Source organism: Balaenoptera borealis (genome assembly GCF_965194805.1).
Source record: "Balaenoptera borealis genome assembly, chromosome: 20".
In the NCBI taxonomy this organism is placed as follows: Eukaryota; Metazoa; Chordata; class Mammalia; order Artiodactyla; family Balaenopteridae; genus Balaenoptera; species Balaenoptera borealis.
This window is the reverse complement of record NC_138879.1, coordinates 12,509,841-12,533,611: the sequence shown is the minus strand read 5'-3', so window position 1 is coordinate 12,533,611 and position 23,771 is coordinate 12,509,841. Positions and strand designations below refer to the sequence as shown.

Below are 23,771 nucleotides of genomic sequence, written 5' to 3'. Positions count from 1 at the left end.
CACCTAGGTGAGTGTTTGCTTAACTGGCCTAGTCCAGCGGAAGACTGACCATCACACAGGTTTAGGCAGAAGGAATGAAGGCTGCATGGAAGGAAGTAGTGGGGCAGGGAGGCCCCTGAGCATCTGAACCTCACCAAGCCGAGGGATGAGGTGGACACACTGGGCTGGAAGCTTCTGGGCCAACAGCAGAGGTGAGCTGGAGCAGGGAGAGAGGTGGGCCCTGCAATGGGCCAGGACTGAAGCTGGGGCCAGGGGAGCAGGCCCACTGCTAGACTTCTAGAAGGATGTGTTGAACCCAGAACATCCAGGGGCCCTTATATGTTCCTCAGAAAGTTCAACATAGAATTACCATGTGAGCCAGTAATTCCACTCCTAGGTATAACTCAAAAGAATTGGAAACGGACTCAGATACTTGTACACCAATGCTCATAGTAAGCAGTGTTACTCATCTACAACTGCTGAAAGGTGGAAATAATCCAAGAGTCTGTGAACAGATGAATGAATATACAAATGTGGTCTACCCACATAATGGATATTATTCAGCCTTAAAAAGGAATGAAGGGGGCTTCCCTGGTGGCGCAGTGGTTGGGAGTCCGCCTGCCGGTGCGGGGGACACGGGTTCGAGCCCTGGTCTGGGAGGATCCCACATGCCGCGGAGCAGCTGGGCCCGTGCGCCACAACTACTGAGCCTGCACTCTAGAGCCCGCGAGCCACAACTACTGAGCCTGTGTGCCGCAACTACTGAGGCCCGCGCGCCTGGAGCCCGTGCTCCACAGCAAGAGAAGCCACCGCAATGAGAAGCCTGCGCCCCACAACGAGGAGTGGCCCCCGCTCACTGCAAGTAGAGAGAGCCCACGTGCAGCGGCGAGGACCCAATGCAACCAAAAATTAAATAAATGAATAAATAAATTTTAAAAAAAAATAAAAAAAAAAAGGAATGAAGTTCTGATACATGCTACAACATGTATCAGAATATAGTGAAAAGGTTTCTGGAGCACGTATGTTAATATCAGAAAAAGGTTTCAGAGCAAAGAATAGGTTAGATATAAAGGATCATTTCATAATGATAAAAGTGTCAACTAATCCAAAGGACGTGAGAACTCGTACTCCTGTAACAGAGCTCCAAATTACAGAAAGTAAAAGATCTGGAAGAAGAATCGGAATTCCCTGGCAGTCCAGTGATTAGGACTCCATGCTTCCACTGCAGGGAGTGTGGGTTCAATCCCCGGTCAGGGAATTAAGATCCTGCATGCTGCATGGTGCAGCCAAAAAAAATCAGGCAACCTACAATTACAGTTGGAGATTTTCAAAACCCTTCTCAATAACTGAACAAGTAGAAAATCAGTAAGGATATGTAAGACTTGAGCAATACAATCAACCAACTGACATTTATAGACCAGCCAACAATAGCAGAATGTACATTCTTTTCAGATTCACATAGAACATCTACTAAGATGGTTCACATTCTGTGTCATAAAACCAGTCTCAATAAGTTGAAAAGAACTCAGCTTCTATAAAATATTTTCTTTGACCACAATTGAATAAAATTAGAATCAATAGCAAAAACATCTCTAGAATATCCTCAAATATTTAGAAACCAAATAACATACTTCCAATGACCCATGGGTTGAAGAAGAAATCAAAGAGAAATCAGAAAATATTTTGAACTGACTGAAAATGAAGACGGCATGCCAAAATTTGTAGTATACAGCTAAAGCAGTGTAGGGGAAATACATAACAATAAAGGCCTATGTCAAAAAAGAAGAAATTTCTCAAATTAATGACTTCAAATTCTGCCTTAAGAAATTAAAAAAGGAGCAAATGAAACCCAAACTAAGCAGAATAGAGGAAATAATACATACCAGAGTGAAAGTCAAATAGGAAACAGGAAAGCAGAAAATGAAATTAAAATCTTCTTTGAGAAGACCAGTAATTCATAAACCTTAAAACAGATTGAGCTGGGAAAAAAAAATAGAAAAAACACAAATTACCGATAGTACCAGGAATGACAGAGGTGACATCACTAAGATTCTACATATATTAAAAGGCTACTAAGGGAATATTATGAACAACTTTATGCCAAACAATTGGACAACTTAGAAATGAACAAATCCCACACAAGACACAAAGTCAAGAAGAAATAGACAACCCAAATAACCCTACATCTATTGAAGAAAATGAATTTGTAGTTAAAAACCTTTCCACAAAGAAAACTCCAGTCCTGAGTGGCAAATTCTACCCACTATTTAACAGGAAAATGTTACCAATTCTACTCAAACTCTCAGAATTTTAGAAAGGAAACTAGTCTCGGTAAGTTCAAAAGAATTCAACTTATATAAAATATTTTTGGGATGTCTCCACCTGCTCAGACAGCCATAACAAAATACCATAGACTGAGTGGCTTAACAGGAATTTGTTTTCTCACAATTCTAGAGGCTGGGAAGTCCAAAATCAAGGTTCCTGCCCATCTGATTCCTGGTGAGAGCACCTCTTCCTGGTCTTCAGACGGCTGCCTTTTTGCCTCGCTGTGTCCTTTGGCAGAGTGAGCACAAGCCCTAGTGTCTCTACCTCTTCTGGTAAGGACGTCCATCGTGTTGAGTCAGGACTCCACCCTTATGACCTTTTGACCCCATTTAACCTTTTTACCTCCTGATAGGCCTCATCTCTAAATAGTCACATTCCACATGAATGGAGAGGGGGACGCAATTCAGTCCATAGCAAGGGGATAATTTACCACTCTTCTGTGAGACCAGCATTACTTTTGATACCAAAACCTGACAAAGACATTACAGGAAAACTACCAATATCTATCATGATCATATATGCAAAAATTCAAAAAAAATTTTAGCAAATAGAATCATATAGTATAAAACATTATGACAAAATGGGTTTTTCCTAGGAATGCAAGGCTGGTTTAACATTCAAAAATCAATCAATATAACTCACCATATTAATAATAAAAAAAAATGATCGTCTTGGGACTTCCCTGGTGGCACAGTGGTTAAGAATCTGCCTGCCAATGCAGGGGACACAGGTTCGAGCCCTGGTCCAGGAAGATCCCGCATGCCACAGAGCAACTAAGCCCATGTGCCACAACTACTTAGCCTGCACTCTAGAGCCCATGAGCCACAACTACTGAGCCCACGTGCCACAACTACTGAGCCCACGTGCCACAACTACTGAAGCCTGCACACCTAGAGCCTATGCTCTGCAACAAGAGAAGCCACCGCAGTGAGAAGCCATGCACCGCAACGAAGAGTAGACCCTGCTCACCGCAACTAGAGAAAGCCCACGCGCAGCAATGAAGACCCAACGCAGACAAAAATTTTTTTTAAAAATGATCATCTCAGTGGATGTAGAAAGCAGGATCTATTGAACACAGATACACAAAATCCACCACCCATTTATGAGAAAAACTCTCAACCAACTAGGAATAGAAGGAAACTCCCTCAACCTGATAAGGCTTCTATGAAAAACATACAGCTATCATCAAACTTAATGGTGAAAGATGACATGTTGTCCAAGATCAGGAACAAAACAGAGATTTCTAGTGTCACCATTTCTACTCAACATTGTATCAGAAGTTCTAGCCAGTGCAGTAAACCCAAGAAAGGAAATAAAAGGCATACAGATTAGAAAGGAAGAAATAAAACTTCCCCTATTTGCAAATGACATAATTGTCTTTGTAGAAAAGCTGATGAAATCTACAAAATCTACTAGAACTAATGAGTGTGTTTAGGAAGATTGCAGGAGAGATCAAAATATAAAACCCAATTATATAGTTATGTGCAGGGAATGAACAAGCAGAAATTGATATTTTAAAAATCAACACCATTTACAACAGCAACAAAAAATAAGAAATAAGGATAAATACAATAAAAGATGTGTAAGACTACACTGAAAACTATAATACATCACTGAAAAAAATTAAAGAAGGCCCAAGTAAATAGATACACTGTATTCATGGATTAGAAAATTCAATATTGGGACTTCTCTGGTGGTCCAGTGGTAAAGAATCGCCTTACAGTGCAGAGGACTCAGGTTCAATCCCTGGTCAGAGAACTAAGATCCCACATGCTGTGGGGCAACTAAGCCTGCGTGCCGCAACTACTGAGCTCACGCGCCTCAACTAGAGAGCCTGCATGCCACAAACTACAGAGCCCATATGCTCTGGAACCCACGCACCACAACTACAGAGCCCACGCGCCCTGGAGCCTGTGCGCCACAACTAGAGAAGAGAAAAACCCGCACACCACAACTAGAGAGAAACCCACGCGACACAACGAAGAGCCCGCATGCTGCAACTAAGACCTGACGCAGCCAAAAATAAATAAATAAAAATAATAAATCTTTTAAAGTAAATAAATAACAGACCAGAAATCGATAAAAATTGATTTTTAAAAAAAGAAAATTCAATATTAAGATGTAAATTCTTCCCAAATTGATCTATAGATTCAATGCAATCTCTATCAAGTTCCCAACGGGCTTTCTGTAGGAATTGACAAGCTGATTCTAAAATCCCTATGGCAATACAAAGGACCTAGGATGGACAATACAATTTGATGTAGAGCAACAAATCTGGAGACATTGCATTGATTGATTTCAAGGTTTTTCAAGATTTATTATAAAGCTACAATAATCAAGTCAGTGTGTTATAGATATCAAGATAACTAAGTAGATCAATGGAACGAAGCAGTAAAGGAATAGATTCACACATGTATGGATAACCGATTTTCAACAAAGATGCAAAGGCAATTCCATGTAGAAAGGATTGTCTTTTCAACAAATGGTTCTGGAATTGGCTATCCATATGCAAAAAAAAAAAAAAAAAAGAAAGGAAAAAGAACTTAGGTCAGTCCCTCACAACACATACAAAAATTAATTCAAAATGGATCATAGACTTAAATGTGAATCTTAAAACTATAAAACTTCTAGAAGTAAATATAGGAAAAAATCTTTGTTAACTTGGGTTAGGCAAAGATTTCTTAGATATGACACTGAAAGCACAATAAATAAGAGAGTAAACTGTTAGATTGGATTTCATCAAAGTTTGATCATTTCTACTCTTTGAAAGACACTGTTAAAAGAATTAAAAATAAGTCACAGATTGTTAGAAAGTATTTGCAAATCACATATCTGATAAAGGACTCTCAAAATTCAACATAAAGAGAACAGTTTAATTTTTTTTTAATGGGCAGAAGATTTGAAACACATTTTAGCAATGAAAGTATACAGAGAGCAAATAAGCACATAAAGAGATGGCATTATTAGTCATAGAGAAATGAAAATTAAAAGCACGTTGAGTGGAACCTCCCCGGTGGTCCAGTGGTTAAGAATCCGTCTTGCAATGCAGGGGACGCTGGCTCGATACCCGGTTGGGGAACTTAGATCCCGCAGGCCACAGGGCAACTCTAGAGAGCCTGCGTGCCTCAGCGAAAGATCCTTCGAGCCGCAACAAAGACCCGATGCAGCCAAAAAAAACAAAACCAAAAAGCACATTGAGGGACTTCCTTGGTGGTCCAGTGGTTAAGACTCCGCGCTCCCAATGCAGGGGACCCAGGTTGGATCCCTGGTTAGAGAACTAGATCCCGCATGCTGCAACTAAAAGATCCCACGAGCCGCAACTAAGACATGGCACAGCCAAATAAATAAATATATATTTTTTAAAAGCACACTGAGATATCGCACACGTATTTGCATGGCTAAAATTAAGAATACTAAGTGTTGGTGAGGATGTGGAGAAACTGGAACTTTTCTACATTGCTGGTGGGAATGCAAAATGATGGAACCACACTGGAAAACAGTTTGGCAATCTCTTTGAAAGGTTAAACACGCACCTACCATATGCCCCAGCCATTCCACTCCTAGGCATTTACCCGAGAGAAACGGAGCATATGTCCACACAAAGACTTGTCTGTGAATGTTTCCTGCAGCTTTATTTGGAATAGCCAAAAACTAGAAACAACAATCCTTCACAGGTGAATAGGCAGACAAATTGTGGTTCATTTCTGAAATGGAATACCACTCCACAATAAAAAGAAATGAACTACTGATACACACAGAAGCATGGATGAATCTCAAAATAATTATGCTGAGTGAAAGACACCAGACCAGAGAAGAGCACAGCTTTTCCTTGACTTATGATGGGATTATGCCCAATAAACCCATCATAAATTGAAAATGCCGTGAGTTGAAAATGCATTTGCTATACCTAAACTACCGAACATCACAGCTGAGCCTCGCCCACCTCAAATGTGCTCAGAACACCAACATCAGTGGGCAGTGAGGCAAAATCATCTAACACAAGCTCTATTTTATAATAAAGTGTTGACTATCTCACGTAACGGATTAAATACCGTACTGACAGTGAAAATCAGAATGGTTGTCTGGGTCCAGGATGCTTGTTCACCCGCGTATCGCGGGCTGACTGGGGACTGCGCTCGCTGCCGCTGCGCAGCATCACGGGAGAGGACCAGACTGCATATTGCTAGCCTGGAAAAGAGCAACATTCAAAATGTGAAATATGGTTCCTACTGAATGTGTATTGCTTTCACACCATCATAAAGTAAAAAAATCGTAAGTTGAAGCATCATAAGTTGGGGACCATCTGTCCATGTAATATGACTCCATTTATACAAAGTTCTAGAAAGGCAAACTAATCTGCAACAGAAAATGGATCAGTGCTTGCTAGGGATAGGAGGGGTGAGGGGAGGGAGGACTTACAAAGGGGTAGAGGAAGCATGGGGGATAATAAATATTTCCATTATTTTGATTGTGGTAGTTTTACTGTTTACATACATGTCAAAACATTTCATTGTCACCTTATGTGCCGTTTTAAACTGTTAATTATACCTCAATAAAGCTGTTAAAAAGTTTATATATACCAAATAAAAGTCACTTAGACACCTAACATATAATAAGACACTTCTGTCATTCTAAGAGAAATGCAAATGACAACCACACTGAGCTATCTCATACCTTACCCATCAGACAGGCACAAATTGAGAGCACCGCCTACATCCTCTGATGGTGAGGCCGTGGGGAGACAGGGACTCGTGCGCTGCTGGTGGCAATGCAAAAGAGCACAAATCCTCTGGAAGGAATTTGGCAATCTGCAGAAAGATTACCTATGCATTCCCATGTCTTGTAATTTATCCTAAATGTATATCTACAGCAATTTTTGTAAAAAACCGTACCACACATACACAATCAGATTCATTGCAGCATCATTATTATTATTATTATTTTTTTTTTTGGCTGTGTCGGGTCTTCGTTGCCGCGCACAGGCTTTCTCTAGTTGTGGCGAGTGGGGGCTACTCTTCGTTGAAGTGCACGGGCTTCTCATTGCAGTGGCTTCTCCCGTTGTGGAGCACGGGCTCCAGGCACACGGGCTTCAGCAGTTGTGGCACATGGGCTCAGTAGTTGTGGCTCGCAGGCTCTAGAGTACAGGCTCAGTAGTTGTGGTGCACGGGCTTAGTTGCTCTGCGGCACGTGGGATCCTCCCAGAACAGGACTCGAACCCGTGTCCCCTGCGTTGGCAGGCGGACTCCCAACCACTGCGCCACCAGGGAAGTCCCTATACCATTTTAAGATAATTATCTATGTAATTATCTTTACTGGTGTTCCTTTTATCTTCATGTGGATTCATGGTACCATCTGATGTCATTTCCTTTATCCTAAAAGACTTCCTTTAGTATTTTATGTAAGGCAGGTCTGCTAGCAACACATTCTCTCCATCTCTGTTTATCTGGGAATATCTTTATTTTGCCTTCATTTTTGAAAGATAATTTTGCTGGATGTAGAATTATTGCTTGACTGGTTTTTTTTTCAGAATTTTAATTACTCCTCTGCTCTTTGATATCCATTATTTTACGAGAAGTCATCTTTTATCTTACTGCAGTTCTCTTGTATCTGATGAGTTGCTTTCTCCTACTACTTTCAAGATTCTGTTTGTCTTTTAGCAGTTTGACTGTAATGTGTCTAGGTGTGAATATATTTGTATTTATCCTATTAAGATTCTTGGATTGGTAAATTAATGTTTTTCATCAAATTTGGAAAGTTTGGGACCATTACTTTTTCAAAACCCTTTTTCCTGCTCCTCTTTCTCTTTCCTTTCTTCTGGATGTGAATGTATTGTATGTGTATGCTTGATGGTATCCCGTGGGTCTCTGAGGTACTGTTCATTTTTCTTTATGCTTTTTCCTTTCTGTTCTTCAGATTGGATAATATTTACTGATCTATCCTCAAGTTCACTAATTCTTCCTTTTTCCAGTTCATATCTGCTGTTGAGGCTCTCTAGTGAAATTTTCATTGTAGTTATTGTGTTTTTCCACTCTTAATTTCCATTGGCTTTTTTTATACTTTATTTATTTTTTAAACTATTTATTTATTTATTTATTTATTTGGTTGCACCTGGTCTTAGTTGCGGCAGGTGGGCTCCTTAGTCGTGGCTCCAGGGCTCCTTAGCTGTGGCATGTGAATTCTTAGTTGTGGCATGCATGTGGGATCTAGTTCCCTGACCAGGGATCAAACCTGGGCCCCCTGTATTGGGAACACGGAGTCTTATCCACTGCACCACCAGGGAAGTCCCTCCATTGGCTTTTTAAAATCATTTCTTTTTATTGATAATCTTAACTTGATGAGTCATTGTCATATATATTTTTAAAATCTTTAAACATGGTTTCTTTTTGTCCTTTGAACATATTTACAACAGCTGCTTTAATTCTTTGTCTGCTAAACCCATCATCTGAGCCCCCTCAGGGACAGTTTCTAGGAACCACTTTTTTCCCTGTGTATGGCTTAAATTTCTGTTTCTTTGACTGTCTCATACTTTCTTATTAAATACTGGGCATTTATAATATGTTGTAGAAACTCTGGATTCTAACCCCCTTCCTACCTTACTGGATGTTTTTATTGATGCTAGTATTTGTTTGCTCAGTACCTGGCCTGGATGAATTCTGTAGAGTCTGTCCCCTCTGCAGTGTGTGGTCACTGATAACTCTACTAGATTTTTTTTCTTTTTGGACACGCTGCATGGCATGTGGGGTCTTAGTACCTCAACCAGGGATTGAACCCTTGCCCCCTGCGTTGGAAGTGCAGAGTCTTAACCACTGGACCGCCAGGGAAGTCCTCTACTAGATTTTTTTAAAATCTTTTTTTTAGGGAATTCCCTGTCAGTCCAGTGGTTAGGACTCTGTACTCTCACTGCGGAGGGCCCAGGTTCAATCCCTGGTTGGGGAACTAAGATCCCACAAGCCATGCGGCGTGGCCAAAAAAAAAAAAATCTTTTTTTATATTTAAGCTTGGCTTCCCAAGACTTGCCCCTGGGTCATTATAGTTTAATGGCCAGCCAGTTATTGGTTAGAGATTATGCTTAAGTCTACTGAACCAGTAAGGCCTCCACCCTTTGCTGACAGCTATGTGTATGGGTTGGTTTAAGCAGTTTACAATTTGGGCCTGGCTTTTTCCTTGCACAAAGCCTCACATTCAGCCAGAGAGGAGTATATAGCTGGGGCATCTCTGGTCTTTCCTTACTATATGCACAGCCTTGCAGACTACTATCTTATCAAGGCCCACCATGGCTATCTCATTTACTGAATTTCCTTGTTAAATTTCTGGCTGGACTATTGCTTGCTCCAACCATTATCATGGCCGCGGGCAGCTGAGATACAGGCCTCTACCCAGTTGTTTGCTACTGTGATTGCAATTGTTCTTTGGGGCTTTCCCCCTCCCCCAATCAAGCCAGCTCTCTCCAGTGTCTGTAGGAACTTGAGGTCCTCAAGGCCTACCTGGCTCCGGTGGAATTACCATGGGGAGGGAGGAAATAAAAGTAGTTCAATACTAAAACTCCACAGACTCCCATTGTTCTTCTTACAGACGTTCAGTACTTTTTTTTTAATAAGTGCTTTTCAAATATTGTATGCCTTTGGTCAACTTCCAGAGTCCTGGAATGGTTGCTTTTAACAGTTCTGCCCAGTTTTATCACTGCTTTTTGGGGAGGAGATTTGGTGAGCTCCTCAGTCTGCTATTCCAGAAATCCCACCCACATGCATAAATATAAATTTTCTAGTAGCCACATTGAGAAAGATAAAAAGATAAAATTATTTTCAATAATGTATTTAACCTAACTTAATATAAAAATATTATTTCGACATGTCATCAATATTCTTTAAATTATGAATTCTTTTACTTTTTTTTGTTTCCTACTAAATCTTTGAAATCTGGTGTGTCTTTTTACTGTTACAGCACATCTTAATTCAGACCAGTCACATTCGAGCACTCAAGATATGACAGCTGGCTGCCATATTGGACACACAAGGATGGATATTTGATATTAGGAAATTGTTATTTTTCAGGTGTGTTAATGATATTGTGGTTGTTTCTCTAAAAACTCCTGTCCTTTGGGGATGTTGAAATACTTAAGGATGAAATGATACAATGAAACTTGGTTCTGCCAGAGGAAAAACTTTCCCTCTTCCCTTTTGGGACTGTGCTTGGAGGTCCTGAAAATTAAATTGACAAAAGACAGGTGAACAGGAAGAAAGCAAAGTGTATTCACACCCTCTGGCGGGTACAGAAGACGTGCACGCAGTAATCAGAGGTAGGGGTTTCTGTACCTCAGGTAATAGGAGAAAGGGAGGGAGGGGAAAGAGAAGACCAATCGGTTTCTTTAGGAAAGAGAAGCGGGTGTTTAGGGGAACAAGCAGGAGGTAAGTTTGTCATCACATTTGCTAAGCAGGTGACTCGCACGTCTTGGGTTTAAAACGAAGAATTCTGTGGGTCTGGGCAGCCGAGCGCCGCGCTATGGGGGCCAGGAAGTTCGCGCAGTTGTTTGCTTTCCGCGATAAAACAGCGATTTCGGTCCTTCGAAGGTTTTTACGAGGTTCCGCGCGCGGGGCCGAGGCGAGGACTTTAGGGCCGAGACGAGGACTTTAGCTCCGAGATCCTCTGAGGGGAAAGGCGGGAGCTCAAGCCGGGCGATACCCGCCGCGAGCGATAGGCGACTCTCGACGCTCCCTGCCCGGCCCAGCCCGACCCCCGCGAACCCGCCCCACCGCGCCGGGCGGAGCCAACCTCCGGCCTGCGACCCACGACCCCGCGCACCGCACCCCCCGCCGCCGGGCGCGGTTTCCCGGGGACGCATTTCTCGCCGCACCGCGGGCCGCCCGGACCGCCCTGGCGGAGCACCTTCCGGCGGACCCAGCGCGGAGCCTTGGGCTCGGCTGCGGTCCGGCGGCAACCCAGGTGTGGCGGCCTCAGGACGCGGCGTGAGCACGGGAGCCGCACCCCGCGGGACCCCGGCCGCACCCCGGAGCTCCAGGCCGCCCCGCCCCCGGCTCCGAAGGGCGTAGCTGCGTCGGGAGGAGCCTCAGCCTGGCTCGGGCGCTCAGGTGGCCCGGGTCCGCCCAAGTAGGTTCCCTGCGGATTTGACCCGCGGTTCTCGGGTTCCCGGGGCTCTTCCTTCGGGTGGGGGTGGAGGGTGCCCCGCTGGGCAACACATTGGCGACCTAGGTGATTTTTACATGTAACTTCACAATTTCCGAAATTCTCAAACCCACAGCTGGGCACTTAGGCAGTTGTTAAGCCGATGACCATGCTTAATAATTCCCAAACTAGGTACAGGAGGTGAGTGTTCCCTGAAAGTAAGCCTCCCTCATAGTCCGTTCTCCGGTGTTTCGGATTGTAATCGTTTCTCGGCTACCACCTGTTAAGCCTCTGTAGGGAATGATGGCTCCTACAAGGTTGGCCGGGCATAGGTAAGATAAGACAGAGGGGAAAGTACTCTTAGTGCTTTTATACACCTGACACCCAGAGGAGAGCACAGAGTGTCCAGGTGACTGCCCTGGGCCCCTTGGTGGGCAGGGAGGGCAGGCATTTTTAGGCTTCCAGCAGTGTCGCCACTGGGTGGTCCTGCTTTGGTGGGGGTCCCCGAGTCTTCTGGGTTGTAGCTGCCTTTTAAGGTAGCCTCCTCTGGGCTAGGCACTGACAGGACGTACTGTTCCATTTACTCTTCACGCCAGTCCTGCCAGGCAGACATCTTAATTCTGCTAAGAAGTAAGGGGTTAAAGCTCAGAGAGGTTGAGTGACCTGCCCAAGGTTTCCACTGGAAGGCGACCAGCACTGGGGCTTCAGTTCCTGGCCTGCACCAGCTGACACCCTTAGCGTCCACATTTGTGATCATCGGGCAGCACTGGAGCGGCCTCGAGGAGGGTCGGCTCCTACACCTGCGCTCCGTTGGCCACGGCTGAGCCCCTGGTCTTACCCCTCAGTGTGGAGACGATGCCAAAGCTGCAGGGCTTCGAGTTCTGGAGCTGTACCCTGGGGGGGGCCCGCCACGTGGTGGCCCCCATGGTGGACCAAAGCGAGCTGGCCTGGAGGCTGCTGAGCCGCCGCCACGGGGCCCAGCTGTGCTACACACCCATGCTGCACGCCCAGGTCTTCATTCGAGATGCCAACTACCGCAAGGAGAACCTGTACTGCGACGTGTGCCCCGAGGACCGGCCTCTCATTGTGCAGGTGGGCGGCCCGGCCCAGAATGCTGGCCGAGCACCTCTCCCTGGGCCTTTCCGGAAAAGGCTTCCTGAGATCGGAGGGGCGGGGGTGGGCCAGTTCTCCCAGAGATTGACTTCTTCTGGGAGCTGCCTCAGGCTTTTGGTGAACGGACGACCTGGGTGCGTGGAGGTCGTGGAAGATTCGCAGCCCCCTCCCCAGCATCACCCCAAGTGCTCCCTCTTTATCAGAACAGTTAGAGAGAATGGCTCTGCTCTTCGCAAAGTCAGTGATACTGGCTTTCTGCTACAACTGGGAGAACTGTGTGAATTCATAACTCGCTCTCCTGGTGGCATGGGAACGCATCCTAGCTTGGTTACATTGTAAACATCTAAGATAGGATGCCATCCTGTGGTCATCCCCTCGGGCAACACCCCCACTGGTCACCTATGAACCCGTGTGGGACTGGCTTGGGCTCGTGGTGACTTTCATGTCTCTTCCAGTTCTGTGCCAATGACCCGGAGGTGTTTGTCCAGGCAGCTCTCCTGGCTCAGGACTACTGCGACGCCATCGACCTGAATTTGGGCTGCCCGCAGATGATAGCCAAGCGAGGTGAGTTCCCGTTCTGGGGTTCTGTGTCATTGCACAAGCTTTTGGCTGGGGTGGGCTCCAAGCCCAGAGGTGCCCAGTGTGTGGGTGAGCTGGCCAGGGGCCTGGCCCTGCCTCTGATGGCAGCAGCTCAGGGGGCCACCGGCCCTTTCTTCGCTCCTCTTTCTGGAGGGCGGCCCTTCTCAGGCACTGAGGGCGGGGGACAGGGTTCAGCTGGCTATCAGGGGCTCATCACGTCCTGGGAAGTTGTTGGGCTCCCTCTGGATAAATGTGTTTTGCTGAAAAGTCCCCACCATGCCCTCGTGCTGCCTCAGGGACCAGTGGCTGCTGCCCTGGCATTTCAGCCTGTCTCCCTCACTGGGCCGGAGGAGTTGCTGGTTGGTCAGAGACCATGTGGGGTGGGCATTCCATTCAGCACCCTTAAGCTCAGGCCACCGGGCTAATAGAACCTGGCCAGGCAGCTCGAGGCCCATGTGGACTCGAGAGGGTGGTGCAGAGGGCGTGCTTGTTCTTCGCAGGTCACTATGGCGCCTTCCTGCAGGAGGAGTGGGACCTCCTCCAAAGAATGAGTGAGTTGGCCACACACTACCTGCGGGGACTTGGGGCCGCGTTGTGGTTGGGTGGCAGGCCTGAGACAGCCTGGCAGGGTTCAGGAGAGGACAGTGTCTGGCAGAGTCCTCTTGGCTGTGGCGACCCCTGCGCCTTTGCACTGTAGAAGGTGGCTGTGAAGTCGCCTGTCCCACTCCTGCTGCCCCCCCGTTGAACCAGATAATAGGTGCTGGAGGGCGGCATCCTCGCCCGGTCCTGGCCTCTCCAATGCCCTAGGGTCAGAGGTGCAACTCTCAGCTGCCATCGAGAGGGAGCCAGCGCGGGGCGTCTGCAGGGCCTGTGCTCCTTTGAGGGCTTAGCCATGGGTCCCCACAGCCTGCCTGAAGGTGGCACCACAGTTCTCTCAGGAGCTGACTCTGCCTTTCCCTAGTTCTGCTAGCCCACGAAAAACTTTCTGTCCCTGTCACATGCAAGATCCGTGTCTTCCCAGAGATTGACAAGACCGTAAGGTACGCCCAGATGCTGGAAAAGGCTGGCTGCCAGGTGAGGGCTATGGGCTCCCAGGGCCCTGCACTGTTCCCCCGCCTCCAGGAGTGCCCCTTGAGGGTTTACCCTCTGGGGTGGGCAGGAATCAGTGACCTTTAGGTGAGGCCTGACGAGGGGAGGGGAGCCCCATGCTTGGGCCCAGGAGGTCAGTATTGGGCAGGGGGAGGTGCTGGGCCTCAACCACCTTCCCACCCACCCCCACCAGCCCTGGGGTCAGGCTGGTGCCTGTTCCTCCCTCACACCTTTGGCCTTGGGCAGCGGGGGTGCTGCCACTACAGAGAGGACTGGCCTTTGAAAGGGTCTGGGCCTCTCACCTCCACATCCTGGGTGGTGTAGTAGGCTGGCTCTGACGTGCAGGCCCCAGGCAGCACCCCCAGGGTGTCAGCTGGCTTCAAGTGCAGCACTGAGTGAGCGAGGCACAGGGCGGCCTTTCCTCTGCTCTGCATGGGAAGCTGATACCCCAAAAGCCAAAGGCAGAGGGTCCCCTGGAGTTGGTTTGGGGGCCGCAGTTGAGAGTGGGGCTGAGCCAGGCGCTGCTGTGTCCTAGTTGCTGACTGTCCACGGGCGCACCAAGGAGCAGAAGGGGCCCTTGTCGGGCACCGCGTCCTGGGAGCACATCAAGGCTGTGCGGTGAGTGGACACGGGGTGAACCCAGGGCAGGGAGACAGCCCAGCCCCAAGGCAAGGCCCTCAACCCTTTGGGCACCAGGAGGGGTGCTGGGCCTGGGGCTGAGCAGCACAGTGGGAAGATGGAGTTTGGGGGCCTGGCCCTCCCCCCAGGGTTGTGGGGGGAAACAGCATCCTTCTGAGCGTCTGCCCATCCTGTTCCCCGACAGGAAGGCAGTGGCCATCCCCGTGTTTGCCAATGGGAACATCCAGTGCCTGCGGGACGTGGAACGCTGCATCCAGGACACGGGGGTGCAAGGGGTCATGAGTGCAGGTGAGGCTGTGCCCTTGCCCACAGCTGGGCCACCACTGGCAGATGCTGGAGGGGCCTGTTTGCATCATGGCACCACTGGCCCAGCTGAAGAGTCTCAGGCTTCACGCTGTCATCACTGAAGTCTCTATCTGCCTGATGGGCCAGAGCTGTCAGGCCAGTGGCTAGCCTTGCCCTTGGAGTGGCGAGGCACGGGGGCCCCTGAGCCTCGCATTCCCTTCCTCCTGCAGAGGGAAACCTGCACAACCCTGCCCTGTTTGAGGGCCGCAGTCCTGCCGTGTGGGAGCTGGCCGAGGAATACCTGGACATCGTGCGGCAGCACCCCTGCCCTCTGTCCTACGTCCGGGCCCATCTCTTTAAGCTGTGGCACCACACGTGAGTTGCCCCCCGAGGGCAAACGCTGTCTGGTCTGAGGCCTGCCTGGGGCATTGGGGTTTGTTTGTGTTTTTTTCCTAAATTTTTTTAAAATTTTTATTTATTTTTGGCTGCGTTGGGTCTTCGTTGCTGCGTGTGAGCTTTCTCTAGTTGCGGCGAGCGGGGGCTATGCTTTTTTGAGGTGCGCAGGCTTCTCATTGCAATGGCTTCTCGTTGCGGAGCACGGGCTCTAGGCGCGCGGGCTTCAGTAGTTGTGGCTCGCGGGCTGCAGGCTCAGTAGTTGTGGCGTACGGGCTTAGTTGCTCCGCAGCATGTGGGATCTTCCCAGACCAGGGCTTGAACACTTGTCCCCTGCATTGGCAGGAGGATTCTTAACCACTGTGCCACCAGGGAAGCCCTGCATTGGGGTTTTTAAGACGAGCTCTCCACAAACATTTACAAAACCACCTGCCACCGAGTCTGGGAGGGCCGCGGTGACATGGTGAGGTTGGATGGGAGGAGAGACCATGCTCCTCTGTGCCCAGGGCTCAGGGTTGGTGGTTGGGAGCTGGGTGCTGGGCTGGCTTTCTGATGGGGCATCTGTATCAGGCTGCAGGTGCATCAGCAGCTTCGGGAGGAGCTCGCCAAAGTGAAGACCCTGGAGGGCATTGCCGCGGTGAGCCAGGACCTGAAGCTGCGGTGTCAGGTAGGTGCTGGGCTGCTGTGTAGTGGGAAAGAGGCTTGGGCCTTGGGCCTCTGACCGAGGGCCCTCTGGGCTTTTGCAGGAGGATATATCCAGGCAGAAGGAGGGAGAGAAGCCTTCAGGCGGCTTGCCTTTCTTCCACTGGATCTGCCAGCCCTACTTCCGGCCAGGGTGAGCCTCCCGCATGTGGGCTGGCAGGGGGGTGGGGGGGTGCGAGGGGGTTACATGGTGGAGGGGGCTGTTCTGCCTGCTGCCCTCCTTGGCTGGGGTGCTTCATCTCTCAGGGGCCAGGGGCCTCTTCCTTGTCAGCCTGTGCTCAGGTTTTAAATGGCTTTTTTCATAAGATGCTTCTCTAAGCTCCTCTGATCCTGAGTGGATTTGTCCTGGGGTCAAGAGGTTGACCCTCCCTAGCTTCCTCTGGCTTTTCTGAGGTGAGGCTAGGCTGTCATCTGTAGCCACAGCCCCGCCCAGGACTCAGTGGCTCAGACACTGGTGTCCCAGCCTCCGTGCCGGCTGCTGGGGCCTCAGCGGAGTTGCACACACATCCTCACCCGGGGACTGCAGCTGGCGGGCTGCCTCTCACGAGTGTCCCTCAGCTCTGCCCGCTGCTTCTCCCTTTCAGGCCCAGGGAGGGGAGCAAGGAGAGCGGGGGTGCCCGTAGCAAGCGGGCCCTGGAGGAGGAGGAGGGCAGTACAGACGTCTTGTCCAAGAACAAGCAGAAGAAGAAACTGAGGAACCCCCACAAAACCTTTGACCCCTCGCTGAAGCGTAAGACGCTCCCACCACTGGAGCCCTGGGAGGAGGCCAGCCCCCCCCACCGGGTCCCCCAGGGTCAGGTGGCTCTGCTGCTTCCTAAGCCATGGAGAGTACACCAAGAAGGGCCCTGTGACCCTTCCACGTGCCCCCAAGGAGACTGGCGGGTCCCACAAGGCCACAGCCAGCCAGCCTCCCTGCCTGCTGTGGTCCCTGAGCTGCTGCCCTGAGGCAGCTGGAGAGGACGGGAGTGGGGCCTGGGGCAGCTTTCCCAAGGACCTTGAAGTGGGAGGTGGTGGGCATGGAGCCCGTGCATCTCGGGCAGATGGGATGAGGTTTCCCAGCGCAATCGTGAGTACTACGTCCTCTGCCCTCCGCTAGCCACCTGGCCTGGCCAGCTGCAGGGAGCAGGGATACCTGCCAGGGGCCACATGTAGGAAATGGCTGTGGTGGGTGGGCTCACCTAGTTCAACCAGCACCTCCTTTTGTTCTTTTCCCAGCAAAATATGCAAAGTGTGATCAGTGTGGAAACCCAAAGGTGAGTCCGTCCTAGCCACACCGCCCAGGGCAGAGCTCCGCCCTGGGAGGGGTGGGCAACCTGTGCAAGAGGTCCTCTTCCTGTCTGTTTTGGGGGCAGCCTGGGCACAGCCCAAGGTGGGTTGGCTTCTGTCGTGTGAGGGGCTCTGCCTATCTTCAGGAGAGCCCCACCTGTGCTCGGGGCCCACTCACTCAGGCTGCAGCCCGGCCAGGGGAGGAGCATTATCCCCAGGCTCACAAGCTTTCCTGTGTCCAGGGCAACAGGTGTGTGTTTAACCTGTGCCGGGGCTGCTGCAAGAAGCGAGCTTTCAAAGAGACGGCTGACTGTCCAGGTGAGGCGTGCCCGCTGCCACCAGGTGCCCGCCCCCACTGTAGTGGGCCGTGGACCCTCAGCCTCCTGAGCCCCATTCCCCTCCTCTTGCCCCTCTGCCAGGTCATGGACTGCTTTTTAAAACCAAACTGGAGAAGTCTCTGGCCTGGAAGGGGGCCCAGCCGCGGCTGCAGGAACCACAGCAGGCCAGGCCTGGAGAACCAGGTGGCTTCCCGGAGGTCGTGGGCAGTGCCCTGGCCTGAAGGGCAGCTGCAGCCCCATGTGCCACCCCCCAAGCCCGATGCTGAAGCCTTGAAACGTCCCGCTTAAGGAAACTCCTTTACTCAGGGAACCTCCTGCCACTTCACACGGAAGGACAAGCTGGTCTTCCCTTCAGCCCATGCTGGGGGCCCAGAGATGCTGCACCAGGGAGCAGGCTCCCAGGCTGGACCTGCCCCATCCTCACGGCCCACGTGTGTTCAAGATGAACAATAAATCATTTCAAAGACGTGACGTTCCCACTCAGGTTCTTTGAGACCTGAGTGTCGTTGGGGTCAATAGGGACGTCAGAACGGGGGAAATAAGCAAGGCACCTCCTGCCTTCATTTTCTTAACCATGGAGACCTGCTTAAAGGAGGGCCATGCACTGGCCTCAGCCCTGCAAAGCCAAGTGGAGTGTGAGAAAGGGGAGCCCCAGGAGGTGGGGACTGGGCCAGGGGGCCCCATGGAGACAGGAAGGAGTGGTGCGAGGGGCTGTTCTCAGGCTGCCCTTTAATGGACTAAGATTCAATAATGCTACAACCCCAAATGACACATCAACATGGAGGCTGGGAGACAGTGCTGCTGGGTGGGGGCCCCAGCGCCACGTGGGTGAGCCCAGCAGGCCTCTCCTTCCAGGAAAGCCCACCCCCTCCCCAGCGCCCCCAGCACAGGGTGCAGCAAGGGGGAGGTGGGGCACAAGAATCTGGGCACATGGAAGCCCAGGCAGGGGGCCGAGGGCTAGCATCAGCCAGCAGCCAGGCCCCTACAAGTGGGCCACAGGCAACACCTCTGGAAGTGCTGCTGGAGCAGATGGGAGGCCCAGGAGTCCGAGGGTGGGGGGCGGGGCAGGGTGGGAGGTGTGCAGACCATCCTGGAGGCCGAGGGTGCCCTCACATGTTGGTGCTCATCCGGGACTGGCTGTTGGCCGGCGTCAGCTCTCCTTGGCTCCCTTCCCGGGGAGGGGACTGCAGTGGAGACAGCCACTTAGCCCAGAGGGGCACGTGTGCCCATCCCATCCCTCCAACCCCAGGGCCCCCCTGCCCGCACCTTGACGTGGATCTGGTTGCGTAGCACAGCCGCCCGCAGGATCATGGCTTTGGCACGGCGCTGGAACTCCTTGCCCATCAGCAGAGACTTCTCGAAGGTGGTGCTGCGCTGATCCACGTCCCGGGCATATAGGATCTGTGGAGGTGCAGGGCTCAGTGGGGCCCAGAGTCTCCCTCCCCCACCCCACAGCCCTGAGGCCGGCCACCTTGCTGTGGGAGTCGATGCGGGCGTTGATGAGACCCTCCAGGATGAGCTGCGTCAGCTCATCTTCCAGCGCCGCCACTGTGGTGTTGAAGGCTGTGGCCATCTTGCGCATGTCAGCTGACACATAGGGGCTGAAATACTGCAAAGCGAAGGGGACATGAGCTACCCGCAGGCACATGCATAGCACCCTGCCTCGGCCTCAGCCTCTGCCCCTGCGTTTACCTGGATGAGGGCCCGGTTGCGAATCTGTGTGTACAGGGTCCTGACGTGGGGGGCCAGGTACATGTCTAGGAGCAGGTTGTCCTGGCGAGGAGAGCCAGTCAGGGACAGCTGCCCCAGGCCTTCCGCACTCGCCCACCTCCAAGCCAGGCCAGGTCCCTCACCTTCATCTCGTCCAGCATCTTCAGGCACGAGGCATACTTGGACTCATAGAATTTGAAGATAATGTCCCGAACCTGTGGCTCCAGCTCCAAGAACAACTTGAAGGAGCTGCAGATGCCAGACTCCTCAGAGCCGGCCCTGCCTGCCCACCCGCCTGAAGGTGGCTGGGGGCACAGGAGCAGGGCTGCAGTGCCCAGTACCCCACCTTCCACCCACCTGCTGGAGATGACATTGCGCTGCAGCTCCTGCCGGTCAAAGGTGGCCAAGGCGCACAGGCCACCGTACACAGCCACGTTGCTGGGGGAGAGCAGCTGAGGAGCAAGAAGGGAGATGGGTCAGAGTCCTAGGGTCACTGGCAGTCAGTACAGAAGTCTGGGCTGGGTCCACCCTACCTCACCCACCGCCCACTCAGAATGCCTAGGACCCCATGGGGGTGACCGCCCAACAGAAAGCCCAACTCTCGAGCCCTCACCCTGCTTCCCAAGCCCCAGTGACGTTCTCCTCCCCAGAGACCCTCATGCCCCTCACCTCAGGGAAGTCGCAGTGATCGAAGGAAGCCAGCAGGAAGCACTTGGCAGCCTGCTTGTACTTGCGTGCGGCCAACTCAGCCAGGCCTGGAGGGGGGGCAGGGGGAAAAAGGCTGAAGCCCGGCATCCAGAGGAAGCTGCCAGGGCCCTGTGGGGGCCATCAACGGGCGCGCACCTGCGACAAACGCTGGCAAGTGAGAAGTAACCTTGCCAGTGAGCACCGGCAGCACGCTCCGTGAGCCAGGCGCCCAGGGAGGCTGAGCAGCTGCTATTCCTACTGCAAAGGGCACCCGAGCCGTTCAGCTGACGGGGTAGGGGTGGGAGCAGGGGTAACCAGCCATGGCAGCAGCTGTCAGAAAGAAGGCACTGCCTCTACTCCCAACCCCTGGTCACCACTCCCTAGCCTCCCCAAGGGGGACCTGAGCCGGGTAGGTGTCAGGTACAGCATAGATGTGGGGCTTATGGGTTTCCCTGGCTGGGATGAGGTCAGCTGGGGTGCCCTCCTGCCCCTGTGCCCCAGGGCCCTCACCTGCTGCACACTTGAGCTTGGTGAGGATGGCCTGAGTCTGGGTGTCACGCTCCCCACGCTGCTGCAGGAGAAGGTCGCACTTGTGAGCAACCCCCCGCCCTCCATACCTTCATCAGCCCCCAGGCACCCAGCCCCAGCCTAAGAGCAGCAGAGGCCGACTCCAGGAGGACAAAGCCCACCAGGGCCAGGAGTGGTCAGGGATCCTGGGGCAAGTTCCAAGGGGCACAGAGCCATCATTACCTCGGCAATTTCCGGGGTGGACTCCGCCTTGCTGACATAGCTCAGCACGTGAGACCAATTCTGCAAGTAGACGCTGACCTGGTGGGCAGGTGGAATGCACTCAGCCTGGGGCGCCCGCTCCTGGCCCACGGGCATTGCTGCCCTATGCCCCCCTCCCATGCCACCCACCCCAGGGCCCACCTTGATAACGTTGAGGCACATGTTAATGACGTGCTTGGCGCTGGTGCAGTAGTCCCGGGCCCGGGAGTAACACTTGAGGGCGTTGCTAAGGTCCCCACAGTCCAGATAGTGGTCACCCAGGTCGTCATGGCCACGCCTGTGGGTCCGGCCGCAAGTGGACACCGGTCGGTCCATGGGCCTGGCTGCCCAACCCTCCACCCCAAGGGTGCACCTGATCCTCCCTCTGACGGAGCCCGCCCCCCAGCCCCTGGGCACACCTGATGCTCTCCTTGATAGAATTGCCCTTGTAGTTCTTCAGATCCGTGTCCAGCTTCTCCAGCTTCAGCAAGGCCTTCTTCCGCGTGGCCTCCACCCAGGCTGTGTCCAAGGGTGGGGGCTCCACACCGCTCTCAGGGATGGCGTCGGGTGCATTCTGCAGCTCCCTAAGGGAGGACCTGGCCATTAGGGGCCCGTGTGCAGGGCGGGCAGCTGCCTCCCAGCAGCCGTCACCCCCATCGGGAGGGCGCCCAGTTGGCACAGGGGCAGTTGTGACAGCAGGAGCCCGCAGCCTGGCGGGAGAGCCCAGCGAGAAATAAGTCACACAGCCGTGCTGAGAAGCAAAAAGCACGTTGCCATCTCCACAGGGTCTGCTCGGTGTTGGAACTGCACATGCATGCAAATGTGGAGGGAGCCTGAATTCTCAGCGAGGACACTGAGAGTCTAGCCCGTTGGGCCGTTTCTGCCACTCCCGGCTTTTCAACAAGAAAGCCAGATCACTGTGTTATGGGGCCAGGCACTGCAGGAGCACAGGGAAGGCCCTTGCCCAGACTGGCCATACAGCACACGCAATCCCTGCCCCACCTCATTGAGCCCCGGCCTCACCTGGCAGCCTCCAGGAGTTTGCGGTGGATCTCCTCGTACATGTCCACGTTGAAGGTCCTCTGCACGAAGGACAGGGCCATCTTCAGGGCCTCCACCCGCAGCGGGGGGCAGTGGTCAGCAATGAACTGCAGTCGTTCGATGCGCATCAGGCCACTGTAGCTGGCCGCGTACTGCTCCAGATCCTGGGGGCGGGGGTGGATTGTGCAAGCTGGGACCCTAGACCTCAAGCCCCAGCCAGTGAGTCAGGAGTAGTGGCATGTGGGCACCAAATAAACCACTGTCCAGGGGCTGATGAAAGGCCACTCGGGATGGGCCAGTGCAAGGGCCTCTGGAGTAAATCTCTGCCCTGGGGGGTGAACAGCCAGAGCCACATGGGCAGCCAGTCACCAAGCTGAACAGTGAGGAGACAGTGCTTCCCAGCCTGGGTCCCAAGGAAGACCTGTCCTCGCAGTGAGACTCGACCTGCGGGGTGGCCTAGCACACAGGGCTCCTCCGTGTGGGGGAGAAGCAGGTGCAGAGTCTGGAACCGACCAGCAACCCATTATAAGCGCGCAACTAGAAACCCTAAAAGTTTCTGAGTCAGAAAAAGATGCGGTGGGAGTGGGGAGCCTAGCCTGGACCTCCCAGCAGGACTGACAGACCCAAGCAGTCCCCGACGCCCCAGGAGTGCCCGCCGGGCTCCGTACCAGGGTGGGGTTCTCCACAACGTAGTTGACATCGGGCGCGTTCTGCGGGTCCTCCTGGGGGTCCACATCAATCTGCATAGGCTCCACGGCCCCCTGCAACACGGGCCAGCACCTTGGCACCTCGAGCAGGGGACGCCCAGGGAGGGCGAGTGACCCTCACTGTGCCCCAGCTCAGCTCTGCCCTCCATCTCCCGGGCGGGTGGGATCCTGTCCCCGGAGCCCCTCCCCACTGCCCGCCAAGTCCAGCGCCGCCACATGAGGGAGGGGGCTCCTAGCGAGACTGTTGGCTCAAGAGCAGAACGCTCAGCCCGACCCTGATGGCCCACCTGTGGGGCGGGAACCAGAGCCGAAAGACCACTACCCAGGGACCCCAGAGGGTCCCTACGTGCTCCCAGCCACCGTCCTGACGCAGCCTCCTCCGAGCCATAGGGAAAACATGGGCGGCCTCGACCCAGGCGCGGCTGAGCAGCCGGAGCCGCAGCGCCGGGCGAGTACCGCCGATGGACCGGGAGGCGGGAGGGGGCCGCCCGGGCGCCCTGCGCGGCCCGGCGGGCGTGCGGGCTGGTCCCGGCCCCTGTCCTGGAAGGTACCTCATAAAGCAGCGTACAGGCCGACAGGCTGGCGCTCAGGCTGAAGTCCCCGGCCGTGCCCGGCAGGAAGAGCTCTGACCTACCGCTGGGAGGGGCGCAGTGCACATCTGCCACTGACGACGCGGCCGCGCGGGGGGCCGGGCCACCCCGCATTCTGTCCTGACTCTCTGCACCCCCCGACCCTGACACAGAGCTGGCTGGCTGCTGAAGGAGAGAGAGCGTTAGCGCGCCGGGCCTGCCGGGCTGCCGGGGCCGACGGGCGGGACGCTGCGGCCGGAGCCCGGGCGCAGGGAGGACGCCGCGCGGGGGGGTGCGCACGGCCGGCCCCGCTCCGGCCCAGCGGCGGGAGCGCGGGGGGCCGCCGGCCGCGGCTCGTTACCTGCAAGTTAAACACCTGAACCGGCAGCGGCATCTTCGCCCACCCCGCCGCGGCGCGCCGTTCACTTCCGGGGCAGCGCAGCCGCCGCTTCCGGGTCGTG

General features: G+C 52.9%; 2 protein-coding genes across 8 annotated transcripts; one reads left to right on the top strand and one right to left on the bottom strand.

Moving 5' to 3' along the window:
* The first annotated feature begins 11,153 nt into the window (after nt 1-11,153).
* On the top strand, nt 11,154-18,295 carry DUS1L (dihydrouridine synthase 1 like). 3 transcript variants are annotated; one of them, XM_082374229.1, is made up of 14 exons: nt 11,154-11,409; nt 12,270-12,516; nt 12,993-13,101; nt 13,617-13,667; nt 14,078-14,190; nt 14,741-14,823; nt 15,029-15,132; nt 15,360-15,504; nt 16,093-16,159; nt 16,269-16,357; nt 16,809-16,954; nt 17,440-17,477; nt 17,733-17,808; nt 17,910-18,295. In XM_082374229.1, the coding sequence occupies exons 2-14, from the start codon at nt 12,280-12,282 to the stop codon at nt 18,047-18,049; spliced, it is 1,398 nt and encodes a 465-aa protein (XP_082230355.1). In that variant the 5' UTR covers nt 11,154-11,409; nt 12,270-12,279; the 3' UTR covers nt 18,050-18,295. The 3 variants fall into 3 exon arrangements, with proteins under 3 accessions (XP_082230355.1, XP_082230356.1, XP_082230354.1); XM_082374230.1 differs by having other exon boundaries at nt 11,155-11,409; nt 14,138-14,190; nt 16,093-16,189; XM_082374228.1 differs by having other exon boundaries at nt 11,157-11,409; nt 16,093-16,189.
* A 245-nt stretch (nt 18,296-18,540) lies between these two features.
* On the bottom strand, nt 18,541-23,759 carry GPS1 (G protein pathway suppressor 1). Of its 5 annotated transcripts, none has more exons than XM_082374203.1 (15): nt 23,672-23,759; nt 23,293-23,493; nt 22,703-22,795; nt 22,017-22,198; nt 21,413-21,577; nt 21,156-21,291; nt 20,976-21,053; nt 20,736-20,796; nt 20,208-20,293; nt 19,896-19,990; nt 19,682-19,787; nt 19,521-19,601; nt 19,300-19,437; nt 19,095-19,229; nt 18,541-19,012 (listed from the first exon to the last, which is right to left on the bottom strand). In XM_082374203.1, the coding sequence occupies exons 1-15, from the start codon at nt 23,702-23,704 to the stop codon at nt 18,938-18,940; spliced, it is 1,665 nt and encodes a 554-aa protein (XP_082230329.1). In that variant the 5' UTR covers nt 23,705-23,759; the 3' UTR covers nt 18,541-18,937. The 5 variants fall into 5 exon arrangements, with proteins under 5 accessions (XP_082230329.1, XP_082230330.1, XP_082230328.1 ...); XM_082374204.1 differs by having other exon boundaries at nt 20,736-20,793; nt 23,293-23,496; nt 23,672-23,756; XM_082374202.1 differs by having other exon boundaries at nt 23,293-23,496; nt 23,672-23,754.
* Between the last annotated feature and the right edge of the window lie 12 nt (nt 23,760-23,771).

Excerpts from the sequence above, each read along its gene's own strand:
- DUS1L (XM_082374228.1), top strand. The coding sequence starts at position 12,280 with ATGCCAAAGCTGCAGGGCTTCGAGTTCTGGAGCTGTACCCTGGGGGGG. Across the intron at positions 14,191-14,740 it reads TGGAAAAGGCTGGCTGCCAG|TTGCTGACTGTCCACGGGCG; the intron begins GTGAGGGCTATG and ends GCTGTGTCCTAG. Across the intron at positions 15,505-16,092 it reads TTTAAGCTGTGGCACCACAC|GCTGCAGGTGCATCAGCAGC; the intron begins GTGAGTTGCCCC and ends CATCTGTATCAG.
- GPS1 (XM_082374202.1), bottom strand. The coding sequence starts at position 23,704 with ATGCCGCTGCCGGTTCAGGTGTTTAACTTGCAG. Across the intron at positions 22,199-22,702 it reads TTGTGGAGAACCCCACCCTG|GATCTGGAGCAGTACGCGGC; the intron begins GTACGGAGCCCG and ends CCCCGCCCCCAG. Across the intron at positions 21,054-21,155 it reads TGTGCCTCAACGTTATCAAG|GTCAGCGTCTACTTGCAGAA; the intron begins GTGGGCCCTGGG and ends CCTGCCCACCAG.